The sequence below is a fragment of the Furipterus horrens genome, unplaced genomic scaffold (genome assembly GCF_987537825.1).
Source record: "Furipterus horrens unplaced genomic scaffold, mFurHor1.1.pri manual_scaffold_6, whole genome shotgun sequence".
Lineage (NCBI taxonomy): Eukaryota > Metazoa > Chordata > Mammalia > Chiroptera > Furipteridae > Furipterus > Furipterus horrens.
In genome coordinates, this window is record NW_028327176.1 from 97,384,477 (window position 1) to 97,407,270 (window position 22,794).

At 51.0% G+C, this 22,794-nt stretch overlaps 1 protein-coding gene across 1 annotated transcript; it reads left to right on the top strand.

Annotated features, from left to right (window-relative positions):
• Positions 1-9,012: 9,012 nt before the first annotated feature.
• CAPN11 (calpain 11) lies at positions 9,013-20,880 on the top strand. The gene is made up of 21 exons (XM_090280798.1): positions 9,013-9,240; positions 9,607-9,676; positions 11,980-12,105; positions 13,360-13,513; positions 13,707-13,875; positions 15,020-15,103; positions 15,198-15,283; positions 15,517-15,591; positions 15,754-15,914; positions 16,089-16,258; positions 17,453-17,464; positions 17,718-17,929; positions 18,215-18,254; positions 18,353-18,421; positions 18,504-18,561; positions 18,687-18,751; positions 18,996-19,064; positions 19,520-19,598; positions 19,693-19,809; positions 20,299-20,357; positions 20,470-20,880. Exons 1-21 carry the CDS (start codon positions 9,013-9,015, stop codon positions 20,494-20,496), a joined length of 2,130 nt encoding a protein of 709 aa, XP_090136924.1. The 3' UTR covers positions 20,497-20,880.
• The last annotated feature ends 1,914 nt before the right edge of the window (positions 20,881-22,794 follow it).

Genomic DNA, 22,794 nt, shown 5'->3' on the forward strand with positions numbered 1-22,794 from the left:
TTTATGGCACACCGGTTGAAAATCGCTGGTCTATATCACAGATATGCTCGGCACACAGATGATTCAGGGCCCTGGTTTAATGTCCATCTCTGTTACCCCTATTTCTTTTTTTTCTTCTTTCTGGATGTTACTGTTTTTCATTTTCTTACTTTTTAAATGTTTTATTTATTGATTTGAGAGAGACAGGGAAATATCAATTTGTTTTTCCACTTATTTATGCATCCATTAGTTGATTCTTGTTGTATATGCCCTGACCAGGGATCGAACCCACAACCTTGCCATATCAGGATTATGCTCTAGCCAACTTAGCTACCAGGCCTAGGGCCTGTAACTGCTTTTCATTGGTTGCTTATTTTTCCTCCCATCTTGTGTTTAGGCATGAAAGATTATTAACTCAATCTCCAGCCGCACTCCCTTCCTCTGGAGGATTGATGTTGCAGCTGAAATTTCTAAGCTTTCAGTTATGGTTTGGTCTTTCTGGTGACCAGCCCCCATCCTGAGGCTATCCAGGAGCCCTCCAAGAGTCTCCACATTAGGACAAAAGATACTCCTATCACTCAGGAAATTCTAAGGGATTTAGGAGCTTTGTGGCAGGAACCAGGGCAGAAACCAAATATATATTTTCTACTGTGTCACCCCTGGACTTCACTTCCCTCATCTATAAAATGTGAATAACAATACCGTGTACTTGAGCTATTTTAAGGATTAAAGAAGTAAAAATTCTTAGTCCAGTGTTTGGCACAAAATAAGAACTTAGTAAACTGTAATTTATATTCTTACAGATGAGAAAATTGAGACCCAGAAAGGGGGGCAGGGAGGACTTGCCCAAAGTCCACCTGGAACAAGGCTATGGGATTCCATTCAGTTGCCTGAGCATCTGCCCTGTACCTGATGCACCGCCCAGCAGGGCTGAGGGGCTTGGGGACAACCTCAACAGTATTTGTCCTCAACAGCCCTAATTCTGAACTATAAAACTGTACTAGAGTGCAGAACTTCCAGCTCAGAGTTCACTCCTTCCCATGGAGAAACATGACACTCAGGCCAGTGACCTAACCATGCCAAGGAGAGTGTTATCGGTGGAATTGTGTCTCCCAAAAAAGATATGTTAAAGTCTCAGCCCCAGTACCTCAGCAGGTGACTTTATTTGGAAATAGGGTCATTGTAGAAGAACAGTAATGAGTTAAGATGAGGTCATGCTGGAATAGCATAGGTCCCTAAACCAATACAACTGGAGTCTTTGTAAGAAGAGGGGAGTGCCCTGGCTGGTGTGGCTCAGTAGGCTGGAGCATCATCCCATGGCCAAAGGGTTGCGTGTTCAATTACTGGTCGGGGCACATACCTAGGTTGTAGGTTCAGTCCCAGTCCAGGCACGTACAGGAGGCAACTTATTGATGTTTTTCTCTCACATTGATGTTTCTATCTCTCCCTTCCTCTAAAGAAGGAGGAGGAGGAGGAGGAGAAGGAGAAACGGAAGGGGAAGAAGAAGAGGAGGAGGAGGAGAAGGAGAAACGGAAGGGGAAGAGGAAGAGGAGGAGGAGGAGAAGGAGAAACGGAAGGGGAAGAGGAAGAGAAGGTGGCGAGAGACACAGAGAGTGCCGGGTGAAGACACAGAGACATGGAGAACACTGTCAGTAGAAAAGTGACTCTTGGAAATGAGGAGGCTTTCAGGATAAAAAGTCAGGTTGGGGTGTCAGGGACAACTCCTTCTTGGAAGCCTTGGGCTAAAGTAGACGGACTAGGATTTGTCCTAATTGGATATACAGAGTGTGGCAAAAATAGGTTTACCATTGTGAGTACATAGAATACAGAGTTTATTCTTGTATCATTATTTATTAATTATTGTATTATTTTCCATACAAACAACTGTAAACCTATTTTGCCCCACCCTGTACAATGAGGACAGCCCATCTGGCAGAGGCCACCTGGGGTGGAGGTGCTGGGTCTCCCATCCTTGCAGGAAAACAGCCCTCAGGCTGGTGGGTGGGGACAGAGCAGATTGAAAGGGGCTACATTCCTGACAGTGCCAGCCTGCGGGGGACCAGTGGGAAAGAGTAGAGAAGAGGGAGACAGCTGTTAAAATGTGCCACCGACCTAGGAACCCCACTGCAATTGGAGAATTCTGGGTGGGGGGGGGGGTCCTCCTCCCTTCCCCCCAGAACCTTCAACTGTCAAGCACCATACCAGCCACCAAGATGCTGTACTCAGGTGGGCGCTGACTCCTGTAGCTCTGCAGCTGTGGCCTCCCCCAGGAAAGGGGCTGTGTTCCCTTGAGGGTGACTCTTCATCAGACCGGATGCCCCCTAGGAGCAGGGGCCGGGCCTCTCCCTCAGATAGTTTGGGAAAATACAAGCTGCTGGTGCTCAGCCTGCAGGAGCCCTTTCTCCTAGTCTTGTTGGAGAGAGGAGAGGGACTGGCCACCCACTGTCACAACCATCTGGGGAAAAGGCTTGCATGAGGGAAGCCCCAGCAACAAAGAAATAAAGCTCGAGGAAACAGAGAGACCCTCTCCCCAGCCTAGAAAAGGAGGCCTCGGTGCAAAAAGTCTGGGTACTAAGAAGGCCACGGTAGCAGGCTTACGTAGGAAGACTGGAGCCAGACCTCAGGACTCGAGGGCCGGGGCTGGGGGAGGGAAGGAGCAGGCAGGGCTGAGTCGTGCTGTGGAGTGGGAGGTAGGTGGTCAGAGGGCACCCTCGACCTAGCCTCCAGGCTTTCCAGGCCCTCACATCTGCCTGACACCTAGAAGTGTAGGCCTCACCCTAGGAGAAGACCCAGCCCCGTCCTGGCTCTTCAGAAGGTCCCTAACTGAGAAGTCCAGACGATGTCTTCATTTACTCCCAGCTGTGGGTATTCAGCTGTCCATAAATCTGCAGGCCCTCTCTGGGGAGGTGAGGTGCAGCGGCAGCCCCCACTCTCAGAGAGGACTCCCAGTCTGAAGAGGGAGACAAGACATACAACCCAGACAGAAAGCTTCCTATCCATTCGTGCTCAGGCCGTCAGCCTCTCCTTCCCACATCCTGCCTCGTCTGTCTGTCTCAGTTTGCCCATGCCGGCACTTAGCCCACGTGCAGAGCTTGGGCCTGTCGCTTTCTCTGGAGACGTTTTGTTGATAACTACTGTGGAGTGTGTGTGTGTGTGTGTGTGTGTGTGTGCGCGCATGCAAGTGTGTAAGTGTGAGTGTCTGTGTGTGTGCGTGTGAGTGTGTGTGTGTGTGACACAGAGAGAGAGAGAGAGAGAGAGTCCTCCTTGCTGGCCACTGAGTAATGAGCTCACACTTGGGGGTTGATATACAGGATATCAAGCAAGGTTTGCACCCAGGAAAGTGAGCAACGGCTTCTGGAGCTGGGTGATGACCAGGGGTGGGGGCTCCAGGGAGATGAGGGAAGACGGATTTAACCTTCATCACCTTGTCTGCCCTCGGATGTTCTCTCAGCACCAGCCCCTGCTGTGGTCCTTCCAGACTCGCAGGAGAGCTCTGCACACTCACTGCTGGGGACAGCCAGGACACAGAGCAGCTCACCTTGCCGCGTGGGTGCCCTTGGCCATTTACTTACCCCAGGTTTCTCAGCCTCGACATTCGACGTTTGAGGCAGGATGCTTGTTTGTCATGGGGGCCATCCTGAGCCCTGTAGGATTTTAGCAGCAGCTGTGGCCTCTACCCATGGGATGCCAGTAGCACCCCTTCCCTGCCCCCCAGTTATGACAATCAAAGACGTCTTTAGACATTGCCCAGCATTCCCGGGGGGCATGACTGTCCCCAGTTGATAACCACTGACCTAACTTCTCTGGGCCTTGGGTTGCTCCTGGGTCAGATGGAACAGTCATTCCTGCCCTGCCAGCCGCGCCGACCAGGACCAAGCAGTGAGACAAGCAGGCTGTCGATTTTCATGCCCTCTGTGGAGTTCTGCACGCTCCACTCTGCACCCTCCTCATCGGAAGGGGGCGCCACTGTCTATGCCCCATGGTTCTCCCCCTCCACACCCTCTCCCCTGGCTCTTCAGGCAAAGAAATAAGCCACATGTCTCCTCCCACACACATTCACACTTCACACACACACTCCACAGACACACACTCGCACTTCACAGACACACACACATATTCCATAAACATATTTCATACATACACTCACACTTCACACACACATTTCATGGACACACACTCACACTTCACAGACACATTCCATACACACACTCATACTTCACAGATACACACATATTCCACTAATTCATATTTCATACACATAGTCACACTTCATACATACATTCCACACACACATTCCACACACACACTTCATAAACACTCATATTCCATACACTCACACCTCACACACACACTTCACAGACACACACACATATATTCTACACACAGTTCACCCACATACACACTCACACTCCACACACACTTCACAAACATATACACACATACTCCAGACACACACACTCACACTTCACAGATACAAACACATATTCCATAGACATACATATTACACACACACACACACACACACACATACTATTCCTTTTCTTCCAGTCTAAGGAAATGGGAAGGAGTTTCTAAGAGAAGCCCAGAGGGCTTGCGTTCGAAGAGATTCAGTGGAGGAAAAGGGCAGGAGGAAGAACTCCCAGATTCTGCCTCCAGCCACCCAGGTCCCTCTTCCCCACCCCTGAGTCTTCCAGAACCAGGATCTCACAGTGCACTCCACCCTCAGGGGAGTGGGTGAGCTTAGAGCAGGAAAAAGGGGGCAGTTGCTCCCCTACAACCTCCCTGATTATCCGCAGCCTGAGTGGCCTCTTTCCCTGGCACCTTCTCCCTGTCTTTATGGCCCAGAGAGCATACCCTGAGAAGGGACAGTCCAGTGAGGGTCTGCTCATAGTTCCATGTCAGGGAGTGTTCACTTCTGACTCCTCAGTGCCCAGTGCAGAATAGATACTCCCAAAGGGGGCTGAGATGAGCTCCGGTTGGCTCCAAGGAGCTCACACCTAGTGGTAGAGGCAGGTAGGCACACAGATGTTTCCGATATGTTGAGTGTTTGTTGCTCTCCTTATGATCGGTAAGTCCAATGAAGGAGGGGGGTGCAGGGAGCACGTGGCCTCGAGAAAATTCAACCTCTCTGTGCCTCAGTTTCTCCCTCTGTAGCAGGGAGACAATACTAAACCTAATCAAAAGGGCATCATTAGGATTCAATGAGTTAATGAACATGAAGTGTTTATAACCAAACACAAGTCCTCAAACACTGTTAACTATTATTTTTTATAAATGCTATGTGAATGCTAGTTACTTTTATAACTGAGAGAGGATTAGTGATATATTGTTATCACAAACCAGACTCTGTGGAAGAGGCAAAGGACAGGACCCCAAGTCTTTTCTTCAGCAAACTCACCCTAGTCATTATGGCCAATGAACTTTCCTTAGTGGGGATGGGCACCTCAGGTATCCCAAGGGGACCCAAGAGAGGCCCTTTTGCTGTGGCCAGTACCTCTGTTCATTGCCCATACCACTGCTCTGGCTTCCCTGGGCTAAGTGTCCCTGAGTTCTTTTTGGTCCCCAGCCAAGGCATGGCCTGTGGGCAGTGCTGGGTCAGGATCTGCAGGTCCCACCATTTACTGGGCACCAGCTCAGTATGGAATGGAGGGTCCCATGGATGAGCCACACATTCATCTCTCCCTTCACGGGATCATATTGGGCCCTCTTCCTGTGAAGGAACTGAGATCCACAAAGCTCCTCCTTTTCAGGACTTGCTGGGGAATAGCATTAAAAACATTTACTCTGAGCACCTACTATGTGCTCAATACAGCAACAAACATAATAGACAAAGCTCTCGGTCCTCATGAGCTTTCACTCTAGTGATGGAAGCAAATAATGAACAAAATATATAGTATATTGAGGACTAAAGTGAGGCAGAGAGGGGAGCAGTGCAGGAGAGAGAAAACGGATTTGCAAATGTAAATGAAAAGTTTTTCCAGTGCAAGACATTCGTTCATTCATTCATCCACTGAAAGACTTCCTGAGCCCCTGCTAGGCCAAGCACTATATGAGACAGAGGAAACCCAGTGGTGGACCTGGGGCCCCCACCTCCACCCTTGAGAGCTCACACAGGCCAACTCAAAGCAGGCAAATGGTGATGGGTGTCATAACAAAGGAAGTGTTGGGCACCCAAGTGGCCCCAAACTGCGGGGCACGTCCGAGGAGGCTCCACCAAGGAGGTGGCATTGAGCAAGGACTAGAAAGCCTGGCAGGACTTTTCCCAGTGGATAAGGTGTGTGGGGGGGAGGTCAGGAATGATCCCAGGCAGAGGTACGGAGGTGAGAACAGCCCAACGCAGCTGAACAGAGGCAGCCGTGCCCAAAGGTGCTGGCTGGGCAGTGTCAGCCTGGTTTGGGTTTGTCAGGCCAACCAGAGAAGACAACAGAGGTCATTACTGGACCTCGGAAGCGCCTAGGAGACACTGATGTGGGACGGAAGAATGGGTTTGCTTGGTGGGAAGAGTAGGGAAGAGAAAGTGGGTATCAGATTAGTTCATCCGCAAATGGCCTCTGACCCCTTAGTTGAGGAAGATGGCTCTGGCTCCACAAGCCTTCCTGCTGAGGGGAGGCACCTACCTCAGGGGTCTGCACTCAGACTCAGTCCCAGGCCGCAAGCCTTCATTCAGTTACCTTGGGCAAGCTACTTAGGGCTCATGGGCTCGGCACAGAGCAGGTGCTCAGGACTCTTAGCTCTGCTGTTATAACTCTTCTTATCTGTCAGCTGGAGGGAAGAACTAAAATGAGACCTCTGCTCTTGCCTCTAAGACACTCAGCCCTCTGTGGGCTCCGTCTCACCTTTGGATAGCCCCTCTCTGTAGCTGTTCCCCTTCCTTTCCCCATTCAGATTCCTCCCACACGTTGGCCCCAGCTGGGCACTGTTTAATTTAAACCACGTCCTTGCTCCCCTCCCCCTAATCTCCTCCTTATTCCAGAATCGCTGAGAATGTGGGGAGATTGAGGGAGGGTGGCCTCAGGGCCATACAGGGTAGAACTGCTGATTCAGACTTGACCGCACCCCTTTCTACCCCTCCTTCCCCTGGGTCACTGCTGGTGGTAGGTGTGGGGCTGTACTCAGGAAGGAATGTAAGCAGCTTGCAGGCCTTCTGCAAGAGGACATGTGGGCAGGGCGTCCCAAGACCCCAGTTGCCCTACTGACAGGATCTCCTCAGCCAGCACGACCTTTCTCCTCGAGACTCAGCCACCACACCCCCTGACTGAGCAGCCCCTTCCCATCTGCCCTCCTGCCCTCTACACTCTGTAACTGTTACAGATCCCCTGGGCTGCTCCAATTGAAAACATACCCACAGGCTCTTTAGATAGGGGCCCGATTGCCTGCCGCCAGAATTATAACTCTCAATACCAGAATTTAGTGAAAAGAAAAAGAATTGTTTATTTAACAGTTACATAGATTTAGATTATTTGCGGATTTCTGCTGTTAAGTCTTATGTTTTTTAAAACACCCATAAACACATACCCTTGCCTCCCCCCTACCAAACCTGGCCAGTCTTAGGAAGGTCAGAAACACCGTTTCCCTACTTCCTAGCACAGTTCAGCTTTACCAGTAGCTGCCAATCACTCAATTCTGATTGGGGAGGTCCTTTCTGTGCTGTGGTGCCCTCCCGCTCTCAATGCAGGACCGCCTGGATTCTCAGTCTCCTTGTAACTGCCTTCTTCCTGCAAACCGCATGGATCTCCTCTCCTTCTCAAAACTGCATGGCGAGAGCCTCTTAAAGCAGCCTGGAGACACCTTCTCCAAGTCGAGTGGAAGGAGCACACGAGAGGGAGAGTGAGTTAAAATGTCTGCAGCTGCTTATATATCCCTGACTGCGTCCTCTGACATGACGCAGTGGGCGTTGCAAACAGTTCTGACCATTCAGAACCTTACGTAGGTTCTGTGTGCTTTTTCCATACCATCCCCTGGTTCAAGACCCCTCCCATCTACCTGAAGCCTTGGAAGCATCCAAGCCATTTTGCATAAGAAAGACACTAGCCACCAGCCTCAGGCATGTGGAGGCATTCTGAAAGCTGCTTCCTTCTCCGCATCCCCCATCCCCCAGCCGCAAACTCTGGGGATTTTTGGACTCCCCTGTTTCTGTAACATAACCTCCACTCTCCCCAAAGGCAATGTCTGGTGTAAGGTCTGGGGGTCATTTTTTAAACAGCTTTATTGAAATATGATTCACACACCATACAGTTCACTCATTTAATGGCTTTTCATACAGAGTTGTATAACCATCACCACAATCAATTTCAGAAAACTTCCATTATCCCCCCGAAGAAACCCCATACTCATTACCATAAGCCTTTGGCAACCCTAATCTACTTTGTCCCTATATAGATTGGCCTATTCGGGGCATTTTATATCATTGCAGTCATACAATATATGATACTTCGTGAATGTTTTCTTCACTTAGCATCATGTTTGTAAGGTTCATCCATGTTGTAGCACATGTCAGTGCTTCATTTATTTTTATTGTGAAAAATATCCCATTGCATGTATATTCCTCATTTTATTTGTCCATTCATCAGCTGATGGGCATTTGGGGCTTTTCCTAATTTTTGTCTATTGTAAATAGTGCTGCTATGAACGTTTGTGTACAGGGTTATAAATGGACATGGTTTCAGTTCTCTGAAGGATATATATGTATCGGGGTGGAATTGCTGGATCATATGGTACTTGTATGTTTAACTGTTTTCCAAAGTGGCTGCACCCATTTTCACTCCCACCAGCGGTGTATAAGGGTTCCAGCTTCTCCACTTCCTTGCCAAGACTTGTTATTATCAGTCTTTGATTACAGCTGTCGCAGTGGCTGTGAAGTGGTATCTCATTGCTTTGCATTTGTCTGGTGACTGAAGACGTCGAGCATTTTTTCTTGTGGTGATTGGTTGTTTATCTTCTTTATAAAAATATCCATTGAGATCCTTTGTTCATGTTTAAAGGGGCTATTTGTCCTTTTATTATTAAGTGGAATCTCTGTTCATCGACAAGGGGATGGCCGCTCACATCAGCCACAGCCGACTCAAGACTGAGGGTGTGGGCCAGCACAACAACGCCCAGAACTACAGTAACCAGAGCTTCGAGGAGCTGCGAGAGCTCTGTCTGAGGAAGGGGAAACTGTTCGAGGACCCTGTATTTCCTGCCGAACCCACTTCCCTGGGCTTCAGGGAGCTGGGCCCCAACTCCAAAAATGTGCAGAACATCTGCTGGCAGCGACCCAGTGTGGGCACCGGGAGGGGAGGCATGGACTCCTGGGGGAGGGACTGAGTGTAGCGGTGCCCAGTCACTTTGACAACCTGCAGTATCCCCCAGCCTCACCGGCCCTGGCACTAGACGCCACCTCCATCGGGGCTAGGAACAGTTCTGGGCATGCTCAAGCAAAATCTCTCAGATAACCCCTGGGAAAGTCATTCGCCTGCCTTTGCTATCACCGCCTACCATTGTGCCAAGCTGGTCCTGTACCCTCCCCCTCCCCATCCATAGTTTCCCCTAAAACTTGGAGGTGGGCGTCATTCCTCAAGAAAGGTGGGAGGGAGATGGGGAGAGGTGTGCCCTGGGCTCCCTGAAACCTGTATTCCTTCCCTGCAGGAAATCACCATCAACCCTCAGTTCATTATGAATGGGGTCAGCCCCACGGACATCTGCCAGGGAGTACTTGGTGAGTGGGGAGCAGGACCGCTGGTCTCCGCTGAAGGCGGGGGTGACTTAGGGAGAGGTCTGAGGTGGCAGGGGTGCCAAAGTGACTTCTAAGCCTGGGGAACTAGGACCCCTTAGGTTCAGACAACATCTGCTGTTTCCCTGTCACTCCCTTTCTGAACAGATGGTAATGAAAGTGTCGGGTGGGTCTTCCTGCTCCTCCCCTAATGTGGATCCCACCCCACCTGCTGCAGTCTGGGTCTGGGAGTAAGCTGGGCGGTTCTTTAGTTAGACTGCTACACAGGAAATTACCCCTACATTCAGTGACTTAAAGCAACAGCAAGTGTGGCATCATCTGACAGCTTCTGTATGGCAGGAACTCTGAAGCAGCGTAGCTGGGTGGGTCTGGCTCAGGGTCTCTCATGAGGCTGCAGCCAACACGCCAGTCAGGGCTGCGGCCATCTGAAGGTGTGACAGGAGCTGCAGGATCCACTTCCAAGATGGCGCGCTCACATGGCGGCATCCCTGAATGTCCACACAACATGATAGACCATTTCTCCCAGACACACACGCGAATACACTGCACATACATAGTAAGGTGACCTCCCCACATTCTAAGTGTTAGAAGCAAGCAAGAAGTCTGACCTACACTCGAAGAGAGGGGAAGGAGGCTGCACCTCCTGAGGGGAGGAGAGTCAAAGCACTTGGCACATCTTAAAGTCACTGCAGGTGCCTGAACTTCCTCGGTCTGGGGTATCACATAAAGAAGCACTGGGCCCCCTGAGCACCTCCTCCCACAGGCTCCCATGGACAGTCCCAAGAGATACCTTCCTCCCTAAACCTGGTCCTATTCCACAGTTTCCTCCAAACCCCTCATTGCATCTTCAGGAATAAGGCCAGGGTTTGTTTCCTCTGGGGCTGAATTCTGTCTGATCTGTGGCAGAGAGAAGAGCAGGGTGTGGGCAAGGCAGAGGCCAAGGGTAGGTCCTCAGCTGCCGCTGAGGCTCACCAGGCTGGAGCAGCCCCAGGTTACCCGAGAAGAAAACTGGCTTCTCCCTGGGTGCCCTTTTGGCAATGGTGAATTAAAGTGTCCTTAACCTCACTTTCCCACCCTCTGCCCCCTCCTGGGTGCCTCTAGCAGCCAGAAGGCCATTGGTAATCACAGAAACTTTCCCGGTGCCCTCAGCCTCAATCTGGCCCAGGGCACTCCCATGGGGCACTACCTGTCCCCCAGCTCCAGCCCATGGGGTCTGAGATCCCCAGAAGAGAGATGGCAACGGATGATCTCAGGCCAGGCATATTGCCCCTGTGCCCTGGGGTATAGACTAAGCCCCTTGAGTCTCCAATATTATGTGGGTGACATCAGGGAGAGAAGTCTTGATGGCTACACCAGTGTAATCATGGGGTAGAGGTGGGGTCCATGGGGGAATGAGAGAGACTCTGGGTCCCGCGGAGTGGATGAAGAAACTACCCAGACACTCTCCATCTGAGGAAGGAAGGGAGGGGGTTTTCTCTAGTGGAGTTTCTTTCTTAGCCAGGGTTTTTATCCACTTTCCACATGCGGAAGTACATAAGGAAAATATGCAGCCCTTCCCCAAATGGTAGAGAGTAAAAGGGAAATGCGGATCAATACAGGGTTGAAACATCCAGGTATTTTACACAAGGTCAAAAGCATTTCCTCTTACTTAATCGTTCAAAAGTGTTTCCTCTTACTTAATCGTTCTGTTCTTTACATTTTACTGACAAGGATTTGAGGCTATACAGAGAAAAACAGAGCAGGTTCCCTTTTCCTTAAAAGTCACTTCGTATTTCTATTCTATCTTTAAAATCCCCCTGTAGGGTGGGATTCAGAGCAGGCCTGGAAGACAACTTGCCAAGTAAGGGCCCAGCGAGGGGCGGATCCACACAGTGGTCAGAGTCTTAAACCAAGCCTGTCTGCTTCCCACACCTCCCCATGTCTGTCGGTTCCCCACAGGGGAAGGTGACTGGATTTGTTCCAGGGATGGAAGATGATTGGCTCTCTTCCAAGGGAAGCAGTTCTGAGAGTGAGGAGCAACACCCAGGCCAAAAATTCCTCCTCCCTAAATCCCCCAACAAAAGCACCTGGCTCTAATTTTTAAATCTCTCACCTAAAAGAAAAGGTCAAGAAGCTTACTCCATCCCCCAGAGCCTGTCCTTTCTCCCTGCTCCTTCCTGCAGCTTCTTTAGCTGGAGGGCCTACAGGGGAGGGGACCACAGAACCAGTTCCTGCTCCTCAATGGCTTGGATTTGGGGACCAACACATATGGGAGTGCTCAGGGGGGAAACCCCTGCCTGTCTTTCCAGGGGACTGCTGGCTCCTGGCTGCCATTGGCTCCCTTACAACATGCCCTCAACTGCTGTACCGCGTGGTACCCAAGGGGCAGAACTTCAGCAAAAACTATGCTGGCATCTTCCATTTTCAGGTGAAGGGTGATTGGAAATCCAGAGTTGCTTTGTGGGGTGTGTATGTGGTGGTGGTGGGGTATGGAGAGAGAGAGAGAAAGAATTACTATGTGCTTTGAAGTTTACCTTTTTTATTTTCTTTTTGAAAAATGACATTTATTAGGATGGGTTTTTGCCTAATTATCAGAGAAATTGTGTAAGCTAATATTTAAATCTCACCCCCCCCCCAAATGGATTGTTATCATATTTTGGCTCTCCTCCTCCTCCTTCTCTCTCTCTCTCCCTCCCTCTCAGTAGATACACACACATACATATACATATACAAGGAGGGATCTGAAAATACCAGAATTTATTATTAAAAAATTATTTATTTTTACATGTTTAAACTTCAGTCACCGTCAAAGAACTCTCCATTTGATGCACTACACCTATTGAGACTTTACTGCTCAAAACAGTTTTTGAACTCATCAATTTTGATGCCTTTTAGTGTTTCTGCCATTCTTTTGTTTCACCTCTTCCACATCAGCAAAACGTTTCCCTCTGAGGGCTTTTTTCATCCAGGAAACAAACAAACAAAAAGTCATTCAGGGAGAGATCCGGTGAATAGGGAGGGTGGGACATGGAGGTCATGGCATTTTTTTGTTGTTGTTGTCAAAAACTGCTAAACATAAACAGCACAGTGTGGGCAGGTGTGCTCATAAATCAGCCATCATGAAATGGGCAAACACATTGAAATAGTCTTCAAAAAAATTCACTGAAGCTGAACACAGCCTCTCACAACAACAGCTAGGACACGGATACGTACATGTGTAGTAGCAGGGGAAGTCTGTATTATAAGAGGTCCGCTCTCCAGAAGATAATTCCTGTTTTGGGAGGTCCCCACTCTTATGTGTGCATGTATGATATTGGGAATTTCTGTCACATAATTTTTGGAATCTGTTCTTTAAATTTAGCAACATGTGGATAAACTCCCCATGTCATAAAATATTTCTGAGAATCACAAGTTTTTAAGACCTCAGGAATCCTAGAGGCCAAGGTCAAAAGATGGGTTAGGTTCCCCTGGAGGCTATGGCAAGACCTGGAGATAGGGCTGGTGGTGAAGTTCATGCTTTTCTTTCTTTCACTCACTGTTCGTTCATTGTATGGGAATCGGCTGACACTGGTCATGGCCACCAGGGGGCGATCGTATAACAGCGTTCTCATGCGTGCGTGCGTGCGTGTGTATGTGTACAACCACAGAAGAGGGCTAGACAGATGCCAAGTGCTTCATGGCTCACTGAGGCACACCTTTCTGCCCACAGATTTGGCAGTTTGGGCAGTGGGTGAACGTCGTGGTGGATGACCGGCTACCCACAAAGAATGGCAAGCTGGTGTTTGTGCACTCGGGAGAGGGCACTGAGTTCTGGAGTGCCCTGCTGGAGAAGGCGTATGCCAAGTGAGTGCCCTGAGTCAAGAAACTGGGTTTGCCCCCAAACCTGCCCCACCAGTTGGCAGCTATGGGGGCAGCTGGAATCAAGGGAAAAGGCAGGGGGTGGCAGGGCATCCTTCCCTTCCCTCACTGTGCCCTCTGATGTGCAAGCTCAAATCTCTATCTCAGAGCCCAAACAGTGCCTTCTATGTGCCCACAGGCTGAACGGGTCCTATGAAGCACTGTCAGGGGGCAGCACAGTGGAGGGCTTTGAGGACTTCACAGGGGGCGTGACCCACAGCTTCCAACTCCAGATGCCCCCTAAGAACCTGCTGAGAATGCTTAGGAGGGCCATAGACCGACCTTCTCTCATGGGCTGCTCCATTGAAGTAAGCCGTGCTTAGTCCTGCCTCAGGACCTTTGCACCTGCTGTTGCTTTTACTTAGAAGGTTCTTTGCACAGATACCTGTATAGCTAGCTTCTCATTCACATTTCAGTTCAAATGTCCCTTCCTCAGGTTAGTTTTCCCTGCCTAACAATCTAAATTAGCTACTCCTACCCCCATTTACTCTTTACCTTGAAATTTCAATATGAAATTCTCACTTATCTGTATATTTACTTATAGCCTACCTTCTCCAGACAGTTTTCACATTCCATGAAGGCAGCAACCTTATTTGTCTCATTCATTGCCTGATTCTAGGCCTTAGATGGCATTTGGTATACAAATATTTGTTCAGATAAATAAATGAACCTGAAGTACTACTGTATGACCAACAATTGCATTCTTGTGCATTTATCCCAGAGAAATAAAAGAATGTCTGCCCAAAAGCCTGAACACAAATGTTTATAGCAGCTGTATTTGTAATAGTCAGAAACTGGAAACAATCTAAATGTCCTTCAAAGGGTGAATAGTTAAACTGGTGCACACACCATAAAACACTACTCAGCAATAAAAAGAAATGAATTATAGGCACATGCAACTATTTAGGCTAATCTCAATGGAATTATGCTGAATTAAAAAGCCAGTCCCAAAAGGTTTCATAGTGTATAATTCTATTAATATGACAGTTTTGAAATGATAAAATGAAAAAAATAGAGAACAGATTAGTGGTTGTCAGAAGTTAGGGAGCAAGGTAGTAAAAGAATTCATAGAAGGACAACTGGAGGGGTTTTTGGGGTGATAGAATCTGTGTCATGACTGGTGGTGGATACGCAAAACCACATAGATCTTAAAACTACTTAGAATGCACACATGAAAACTAGTAAAAGTGCAAGAATCTGTATAAAATTAATACGTTGCATCCACACCAACATCCTGCTTTTAATATTGTGCTATAGTTTTGCAAGATGTTAGGACCAGTGGAAACCGGCTGTGGGTACATGAGATCTCTCTTATGTCTTACAACTAACTGCCTGTGAATCTTCAATTATTTGAAAATACAAAGTTTAATCTTAAAGAAATAACCCCTGCCTTCAGTGCCCCAATCTGTTTGACCAGATCCTGAATCCCTTTCCTTCCTCTCTGTTCTCTAGGTCATCAGCGACAGTGAGTTGGAAACTTTGACCCAGAGAATGCTGGTGAGAGGACATGCATACTCAGTGACTGACCTTCAGGATGTGAGTCTCACAGGCATCTTATCCTGAGGGGCGGGTGAAGAAAAAGAACTTCTTCCTGCCTCATGCCCCTGACCTTTACCCACTCCCCACCCAGATCTGGTACCGAGGCAAGACGGAAACCCTGATTCGGGTCCGGAATCCCTGGGGCCGAGTTGAGTGGAATGGAGCCTGGAGTGACAAGTAGGTGCCCTTGACCGGTGCTCTAAGGTAAGGGGCAGAGCACACAGCAGGCCCATGAGCAAGGCCATGCCACAGAGGGACCCACGGGCACACCAAGGCACACCCTTCCCCTCGAGATGCTCCATATAGCTCAGGACCCCCAGTAGGCAGGCATTCAGCGGTAAGGGCATGTCCTGGGGGAAAAGGAAGCATGTCCTGCCCCATCCCCCACTCACTACCTGTCTCTACTCCAGCTCCAGTGAATGGGAAGAAGTGTCCCCAGATATCCAGAAGCAGCTGCTGCACAAGATGGAGGATGGGGAGTTCTGGTCAGTGAGGGTTGGGGGGGTTTCCTTCTCACCCCAAGCCCCACCCCTATATCCCACCCACCCTCCCCACTGCGTGGTAGATGTGGCGACTCCTGGGAAAAGGGGCCCTGTGGGTGTGGCTGTGCCACTGATGGGCTCTAGCACCCACGCCTTCCACCACAGGATGTCCTACCACGATTTCCTGAAGAATTTCACATCCCTGGAGATCTGCAGTCTGATGCCCGACGCGCTCTCTGGGGACTACAGGAGCTACTGGCACACCACCTTCTACGAGGGCAGCTGGCGGCAGGGCAGCACTGCAGGGGGCTGCAGGAACCACCTTGGTGGGTGCAGGGAGCCAGGCCATCGGTTCACCACACAACCCTGCCTGGGGACCCAGCGTCACGGGGTCAGGGTCTGTGACCCAGGCAGCAGCCCGTCAGATCCTGCTGGCTCTGCTGAGGAGGCAGTCATGTGTCTGGGAAGGGCGGAGCAATCCTGACCTGCTTCCTCCACAGACACATTCTGGACCAACCCCCAGTTTAAGATCTGCCTCCCCGAGGAGGACGATGACCTAGAAGATGATGAAGTCATCTGCACCTGCATGATAGCCCTGATGCAGAAGAACTGGCGGCGGGCACGGCCCCAAGGAGCCCAGCTGCAGACCATTGGCTTTGTCATGTACACGGTGGGCACCCCAGCCAGACCCCGCAGCTACTGCTGCTCCCTCCCTGTGCCTTCTCCCCAGGGCCACTGCGCCCCCGGGTGTGGGACCCTCTTCAACAGGCTCCACAGTCCTGGCTTTCTTGCGTGGTACATTGTGCTTTTGAGGTAGGGCCAGGGAAGCTTCCTTTTAACAGATTTTCTCATCTAAAACACTGAGGTAGCACTTCCCTTGAATAGTTACATACGAATAGAAACGCCTTTTATGAAGAGGAAGGAGATGGAGACACAGGACAGTGGGGTCCTTGGCCCAAGCTCACATGTCCAAGTGTCAGCAGCAGATCCTGTGTCCTGCTTCCCAGACACTTTGAGAATTCTGCCAAGCCCCCCCAAACCTCCCCCAGATGCCCCACCCGGAGCATTGACTCCAGTGACCAAGAGAAACCCTTAGTAAGTGTTTCCCAAACTGCCCTTTGCAGAATCCTTCAAATGGCCACAACTAGTCTTAGAGACACAACTAGTATTTGCGGAACACCTACTGTATGCCAGGCCCCAGTTCAGGCTCCAGCGGTTCAATAGTGAAAAAAACAGACACAAGCCAGGTCCTCCTCCTAGGCTGTGAGTCCTCCAGGTTAACAGATACACCTCAAGGCAAGACATTTCCATTTCCACAGTCAGATGCATTACTTCCAGGAAAGGCTACTCCGCCACCCCTGGTCCACTGTGCCATCTGCACATGAAAGGTTCCGGTCCTCCCTGGAGTAGAGCAACCTGTTTATCCTGGTTTAGCTCACCTCTTCTCACGTGTTCACTGGTGCTCAAGCTCAGCTTTATCAGCTTCCTGCAGGGTACGAGTGTTCCACGGAAATGCTCGTGGTCAGGAAAATGCTCTCTAGATTTTCATCCCATCTCTGTACATTTTTAACAGTGTGAACTGGGCAAATCACTTCACCTCCTGGGGGTTCTGTTTCCTGTCCTTAACCTGCAGTGGTAAAAATCTTCCCCTGGCAAACTTCTGTGTAGACTGTACTTTGCTTGCCAAAGCTGAGGGACTATCAATGCTGGGACTTTTATCAGATCCACACACACCCCATTACCATTGTCCCAGTGCCCTTAACAGGCCCACACACACATTATGCACCCCTCTTGCGTGGCTTCCACAAGCCTGAGCCCCTTCCCCATCCTGGGGAACTGACCCTCCTCTCTCTTCCCCTCCTAGGTCCCAAAGGAGGTACAGAAGACATGGGGCTTGATCCTGGCCAGGACGCATGTGGATGGGCAAAGAGGGGAATTCGGCAAAGGGCCCTGGGTGGAAGTCAGGGAAAGGAGAGGTCACACCAGGGTACCTGCCCAATGGGTGGTGTCCAGCACCGGTCAGGTGGTGGAGGTGCCTCCCCGCAACCCTACCCAGCCAGGCTTCGCCAGGAGGTCCCTCTCCCAGCCCTTCCAGGCCAGCCCTGTACCCACCTCCTGGGCACATATAGTTGCAGAACATCCAGGATATCCACTTGAAGAAGGAATTCTTCATGAAGTATCAGGACCATGGCTTCTCAGAGATCTTCACCAACTCACGGGAGGTGAGCAGCCATCTCCAGCTGCCTCCGGGGGAATACATTGTCATCCCTTCCACCTTTGAGCCACACAAAGATGGTGACTTCCTGCTTCGGGTCTTCACAGAGAAGCACAGCGAGTCCTGGTGAGGGGCCCACCTAGATGCTCCCAGCCCACCTGCTCAGGAGCTGTAAGATGTCAAGCTCAGAGAGCAGTCATCCAGTGCCCCACCCCCACCCTGTCCCTGTTTTATAGTCAGGGAGACTGAGGCACGTGGAAGGGAAATCCCAGTTAGTAGCAGCAGCAGAGCTAGAACCCATATGTCATGAGCCTGTTCCATGTTGCTTCAGATATATCACCCGACCCCCTCCCTGAAATCCTTGTCTCCCTGACCCCTGGTAACCCCTGAGCTTCATTCACTTTTGCCCAGGGAAATGGATGAAGCCAACTGTGCAGAGTTACTCCAAGAGGTGAGGGGGCGCTCTGGTGTTGGAGGATCGGAGGAAGCCTCTGGGGGATATGAAGGAACTTTCTGGACTGAGTCCCTTTCCCATAACTTTCCCTCCAGGAGAACATCTCTGAGGATGACATAGACGAGGACTTCAAACATCTGTTTGAGATAGTGGCAGGAGGAGAGGTGAGAGCTGAGGACTGGGGGCTAAAAGGAGGCATCTGGGGGCTGAAGGGGCCACACAGGAGTTTACAGTCCTCCTTCCTAGGGCAAGGAGATAGGCATGTATGAGCTACAAAGGCTGCTCAACAAGGTGGTCTTCAGAAGTGAGTCTTTCAGCCCCACCACTCCACAGCCCTCCCCCGCCACAGCATGGCCCCACTTGACCACTATCTATGTCCCCCAAAACACCCTGCTCACTCCTTCTCTTCCTCTCCCTTCCCCCTCACAGTCAGAAACGTCAGGACCAAGGGCTTCGGCCTGGATGTGTGCCGCTGCATGATCAACATCATGGATGTATCTTCCCATCCAGTGCGCTCCTGCTCCTGCCCCCACCCCCAGGCTGGCCGCCACGTGGCCACCTCTCTGGCTAGCCATGCCCTCCTTCCTGATGGGGAGTAGGCTCTGGGGCAGCAAATGGTGCCAGTTCTTTTGGCTGTTACCATAGTTACCATACAAGACCCGCTCTGTGAGTCCCTCTGCTTCTCTGCCCCCAGGGGTCCCCTCACTCCCTTCTCTGATATCCTTGACCACCCCGCAGAAAGATGGCTCTGGCAAGCTAGGGCTTCTGGAGTTCCAGATCCTGTGGAAAAAAATCAAGAAATGGACGGTAAAGGGCATCAAAAGGGCAGTTTATGGGGGTGAGAAGAGAAGATCCTCAAAAGGGATGGGCACTAGTAAAGAAGAAGCTAGAACTGGAGCCCCTGATTAGACACGTTCATGCACACACACGCACACACACACGCACACACAACAGGCCAGGGTCTGCCGAAGTGCTGGTGTATCAACTAGTCAAAACATTTAATAGGCAGTGTAGGCCAGGCATCAGCTAGCTGAAAGAATATATGCAGAGAGCCCCGGCAAGGTGTCAGAGCCACCCCCATCCCCCGCCCCGAATTCACCCTGCAGTCACCAGATGACAAGAATAGTGGGAGCTCAGGGTGGGCCAGGGCAGGGAGCCCCTGAGGCCTTGGGTAGCAGTTGTGAGTCACCTATACTGAAGTATTTCATTATTTCAACCACCATGCCGTGCACACGCCCTACCTCATCTGTGTGTCCCTTCAGGACATCTTCCACGACTGTGACCAGGACAACTCAGGCAGCTTGAACTCCTATGAGATGCGCTTGGCAATTGAGAAAGCAGGTGACAGGGCACAGGACAGGGCTTTGGAGCAGGGACAGAGGGCAGTGGCCAGAGGGCTGGACTTTTGTCAGCATGACTCTCTCCCCTGCCCCAGGCATCAAGGTGAATAACAAGGTCACACAGGTTCTGGTGGCCAGGTATGCAAATGACGACATGATCATGGATTTTGACAGCTTCATCTGTTGTTTCCTGAGGCTGAAGGCCATGTTCAGTGAGTCAGGCACCTGCTCGCTCCCCACCCAAGGCCAGGGCCATTGGCTCCTCCCACATACCCATATGAGGAACGCTGCTCCAGTGCCACTCCCCTTTTCAGGGCACAGCTGACCTGGGTTCAGATCCCAGCTCCACCACTTACTGGCTCTGTGCCTTGAGCAAGTCACTTTATCTCTTGAGCTTCGATTGCCTTGCCTATGAAATGGGGATGATAATGGTCCTGCCCTCACAGGATGGTAGTGCAGATTAAATGAGGAAGAATATGTATGGGGAGCACTCAGAACTGGGCCTGCATCAAAACAAGGCTCTATGAGTTGTTATCATTAATCCCCTGCTGGGTGGAGGGGTGGGGGTTAGCTGGGAAAGTAGCAAGGGACAGCTTCTTGTACCCTTTCTGACATCTTGCCTAGTTGGGGGTGAGATTTCAGATACATCCACTAACTCAGCTCTCAACCCTCCCTCTCCCCTTGCCTCCTCCCCCAAACAGCATACTTTCTAATGATGGACCCCAAGAATACTGGCCATATTTGCCTGAACCTGAACCAGGTATGTGGAAAGGATCTTCTGGCACCCCCACCCAGGGTCCCACCCATCCTCTGCTATCCCCAGCCATTCTGCCCCACCCCCACCCTCAGACCTGCTTCTTCTCTGCCCGCAGTGGCTGCAGATAACCATGTGGGGATAAAGGGGCTGCAGGAACCTGGCTACCTACCACCAGGTAGGGCAGGTACTTTCTGCAGCTCTCAGCTCTGCAGCCTCTGTTGATGGAATGGGTTCCAGGTGGCAGCCCCTGGGTCCCAGATGCCACTCGTACTCCATCAGTGGACTTCCATGCCCAGCCTCCCAGCCCAGTGTTTCTGTTTTTCCCCACAGGCTTCTCATGGCTTGCTTTACCTCACAGCCTCTCTCCCTCTGAGTATATTTCATTAAAGATGGAGTGGCACTTCCCCACTGTCCCCTGGCTGCGGAGGCTTTCCACACTTTCTGTCCTGCCTGCACTAGCCTGCTGACCAGCCCTGCTGGCATGGCCTCTCTCTCTTCTCTCTCACTCAGAGGCATTAATATAATAAACAACACATGTCACTGACTTCTGTGTCTCTGTGTTTCCATGCCAGGAAAAGACTGGCGGGGCTGGAAGTCACTTCCCCAGCACCAAAGAGGGGCCCCAGCAGCTCTCAGTTAGGGTGGTCCCACTCCTCCTCCAGGCTCTGTAGCTTCAGCTTCACTGGAGAGGACACTCCAGCGTCATCGCAAGATGTCGATTCAACACGGGAGGAGACAGATACCGTGTCACTACCGAGTCGGACTGCACAACCATTCTCGGCGGTGCAGATAGACTCTTAAGAAGCTACACCATCGTCTCTCGAGACGGACGGCTGCCGACCGACTCCTCCTCCAGGGAGCATTTAGACACGTGTGATTGTCACCAAAGCTAGAGGGTGCTTTTGGCATTTATAGGCAATGCCAGGGATGCTAATGCACAGCAGCCCCCTGGAACTGTATGGAGCGTGGTACATGGAGCAGTGTCCGAGGGGAGGTCTGAGCCAGGGGCCAACCACCCCCCCCAACGCCAGAGGTGGGCAAAGTTAGGGGTCCACAGAGCCCTGAGGCTCCTCTCTCATCTCACTCCCTCAAACTGGGGTCTCCAAAGATTGCACCGCAGGTGCCACAAAGGTCAGAAGTCCTAAGTGGGAGGCTGGGGGATGGGGGTGGGGGCGGTGAGAACTGTGGCAACAGCTCCATTCATTCCAGTCCTAACGGTGCTCAGATACAAATCACTGTTAGAAAATTGCTCCTGCCAGCCCTGACCAGTGTTGCTCAGTTGGAGCATCATTCCCTAAACCAAAAGGTCACAGGTTCAATTTCCACTCAGGACACATACCTAGGTTGCAGGTTTGGTCCTGATCGGGGCACGTATGAGAGACAATGGGTGGATGTCTCTCACATCGATATTTCTCTCCCTCTCTCTAACAATCAATAAGCATGTCCTCAGTCCACCAGTTCTTAACCTTAGAATCTCTGCCCTAGACACCTCCCCCAACACGCCCCCCACCCCCCCCACGGCTTCCAGAGCTCTGGTCTCTCTAGCCTGGACGGGGCCTCCAAATGAGAGCTTTCCAGATTCTTGAATAGGGACAGCCTCCAGATCCCCTTCATTTTGGGACATGTCCACCCGAAATGAGTCAAACTCCTTCCTGGTCATTGTACACTTCCAGCTTCCGAGGGTAGCTGGCTTCCGTTTCCTCCCGTGGTAGTGCTCAGGGACTCCCCTCCTCTTGCACTAACCCACCCGCCTCTTTTATGCTTAGTTGGAGAGTGGGATTCCAATCTCTCCTGATGGGGTGACTGACTCTGCACAAGTCCACCCCCCTCCTTTGCGACTTCAAAGACTAAACTGAGTCTGCCACCCCCGCCCGCGGTGGCCACCCGCTCTGCCTCCGGAGGAACCATATCCGGCCCTGCCACCCCTGCTCCCTTCCTCCTCCCCCGCCCCCGCTGCAGTCTGTCTGAGAGAGAAGGTCACACTCTGTTAAGGAGTCTCTTAAAGACTGATTCCGCCACACTTCTCTTCTGCCACCTTTTTTACACAGAGTTATTCTCTAAGGAGTGTAGGTCCCTGGTGGCAAAAACAGGGATCATCTGAGGGGGCCCGAAAACTAGCAGGTCTGTTGAGCTCCTGGGAGTTCCCAAGCAGGCCTGGTTGGTTCTGGGGAGTCTAGCCTTTGTTCCCGGCCCTAGCGCAAGATACTGCCAACTTCGGACCAGGTGGCCTTGGATATGTTCTTTTCCTTCTCTAACAGAGTCAGTCCTTTTGCTCCTCTGACAATGCCATTCTCCGAGGGGTGTCGTGGGTGTTACAGGGTAGAAAAAGGACATCCCCCAAATTCCCCACAGCCCGTGGTTCAGGGGAGGGGGGATGGGACTCAGTGGAGCACAGCCATTTTTCCTGAAGGATGTCTTTGCATAGGTATGACGGGTAGCT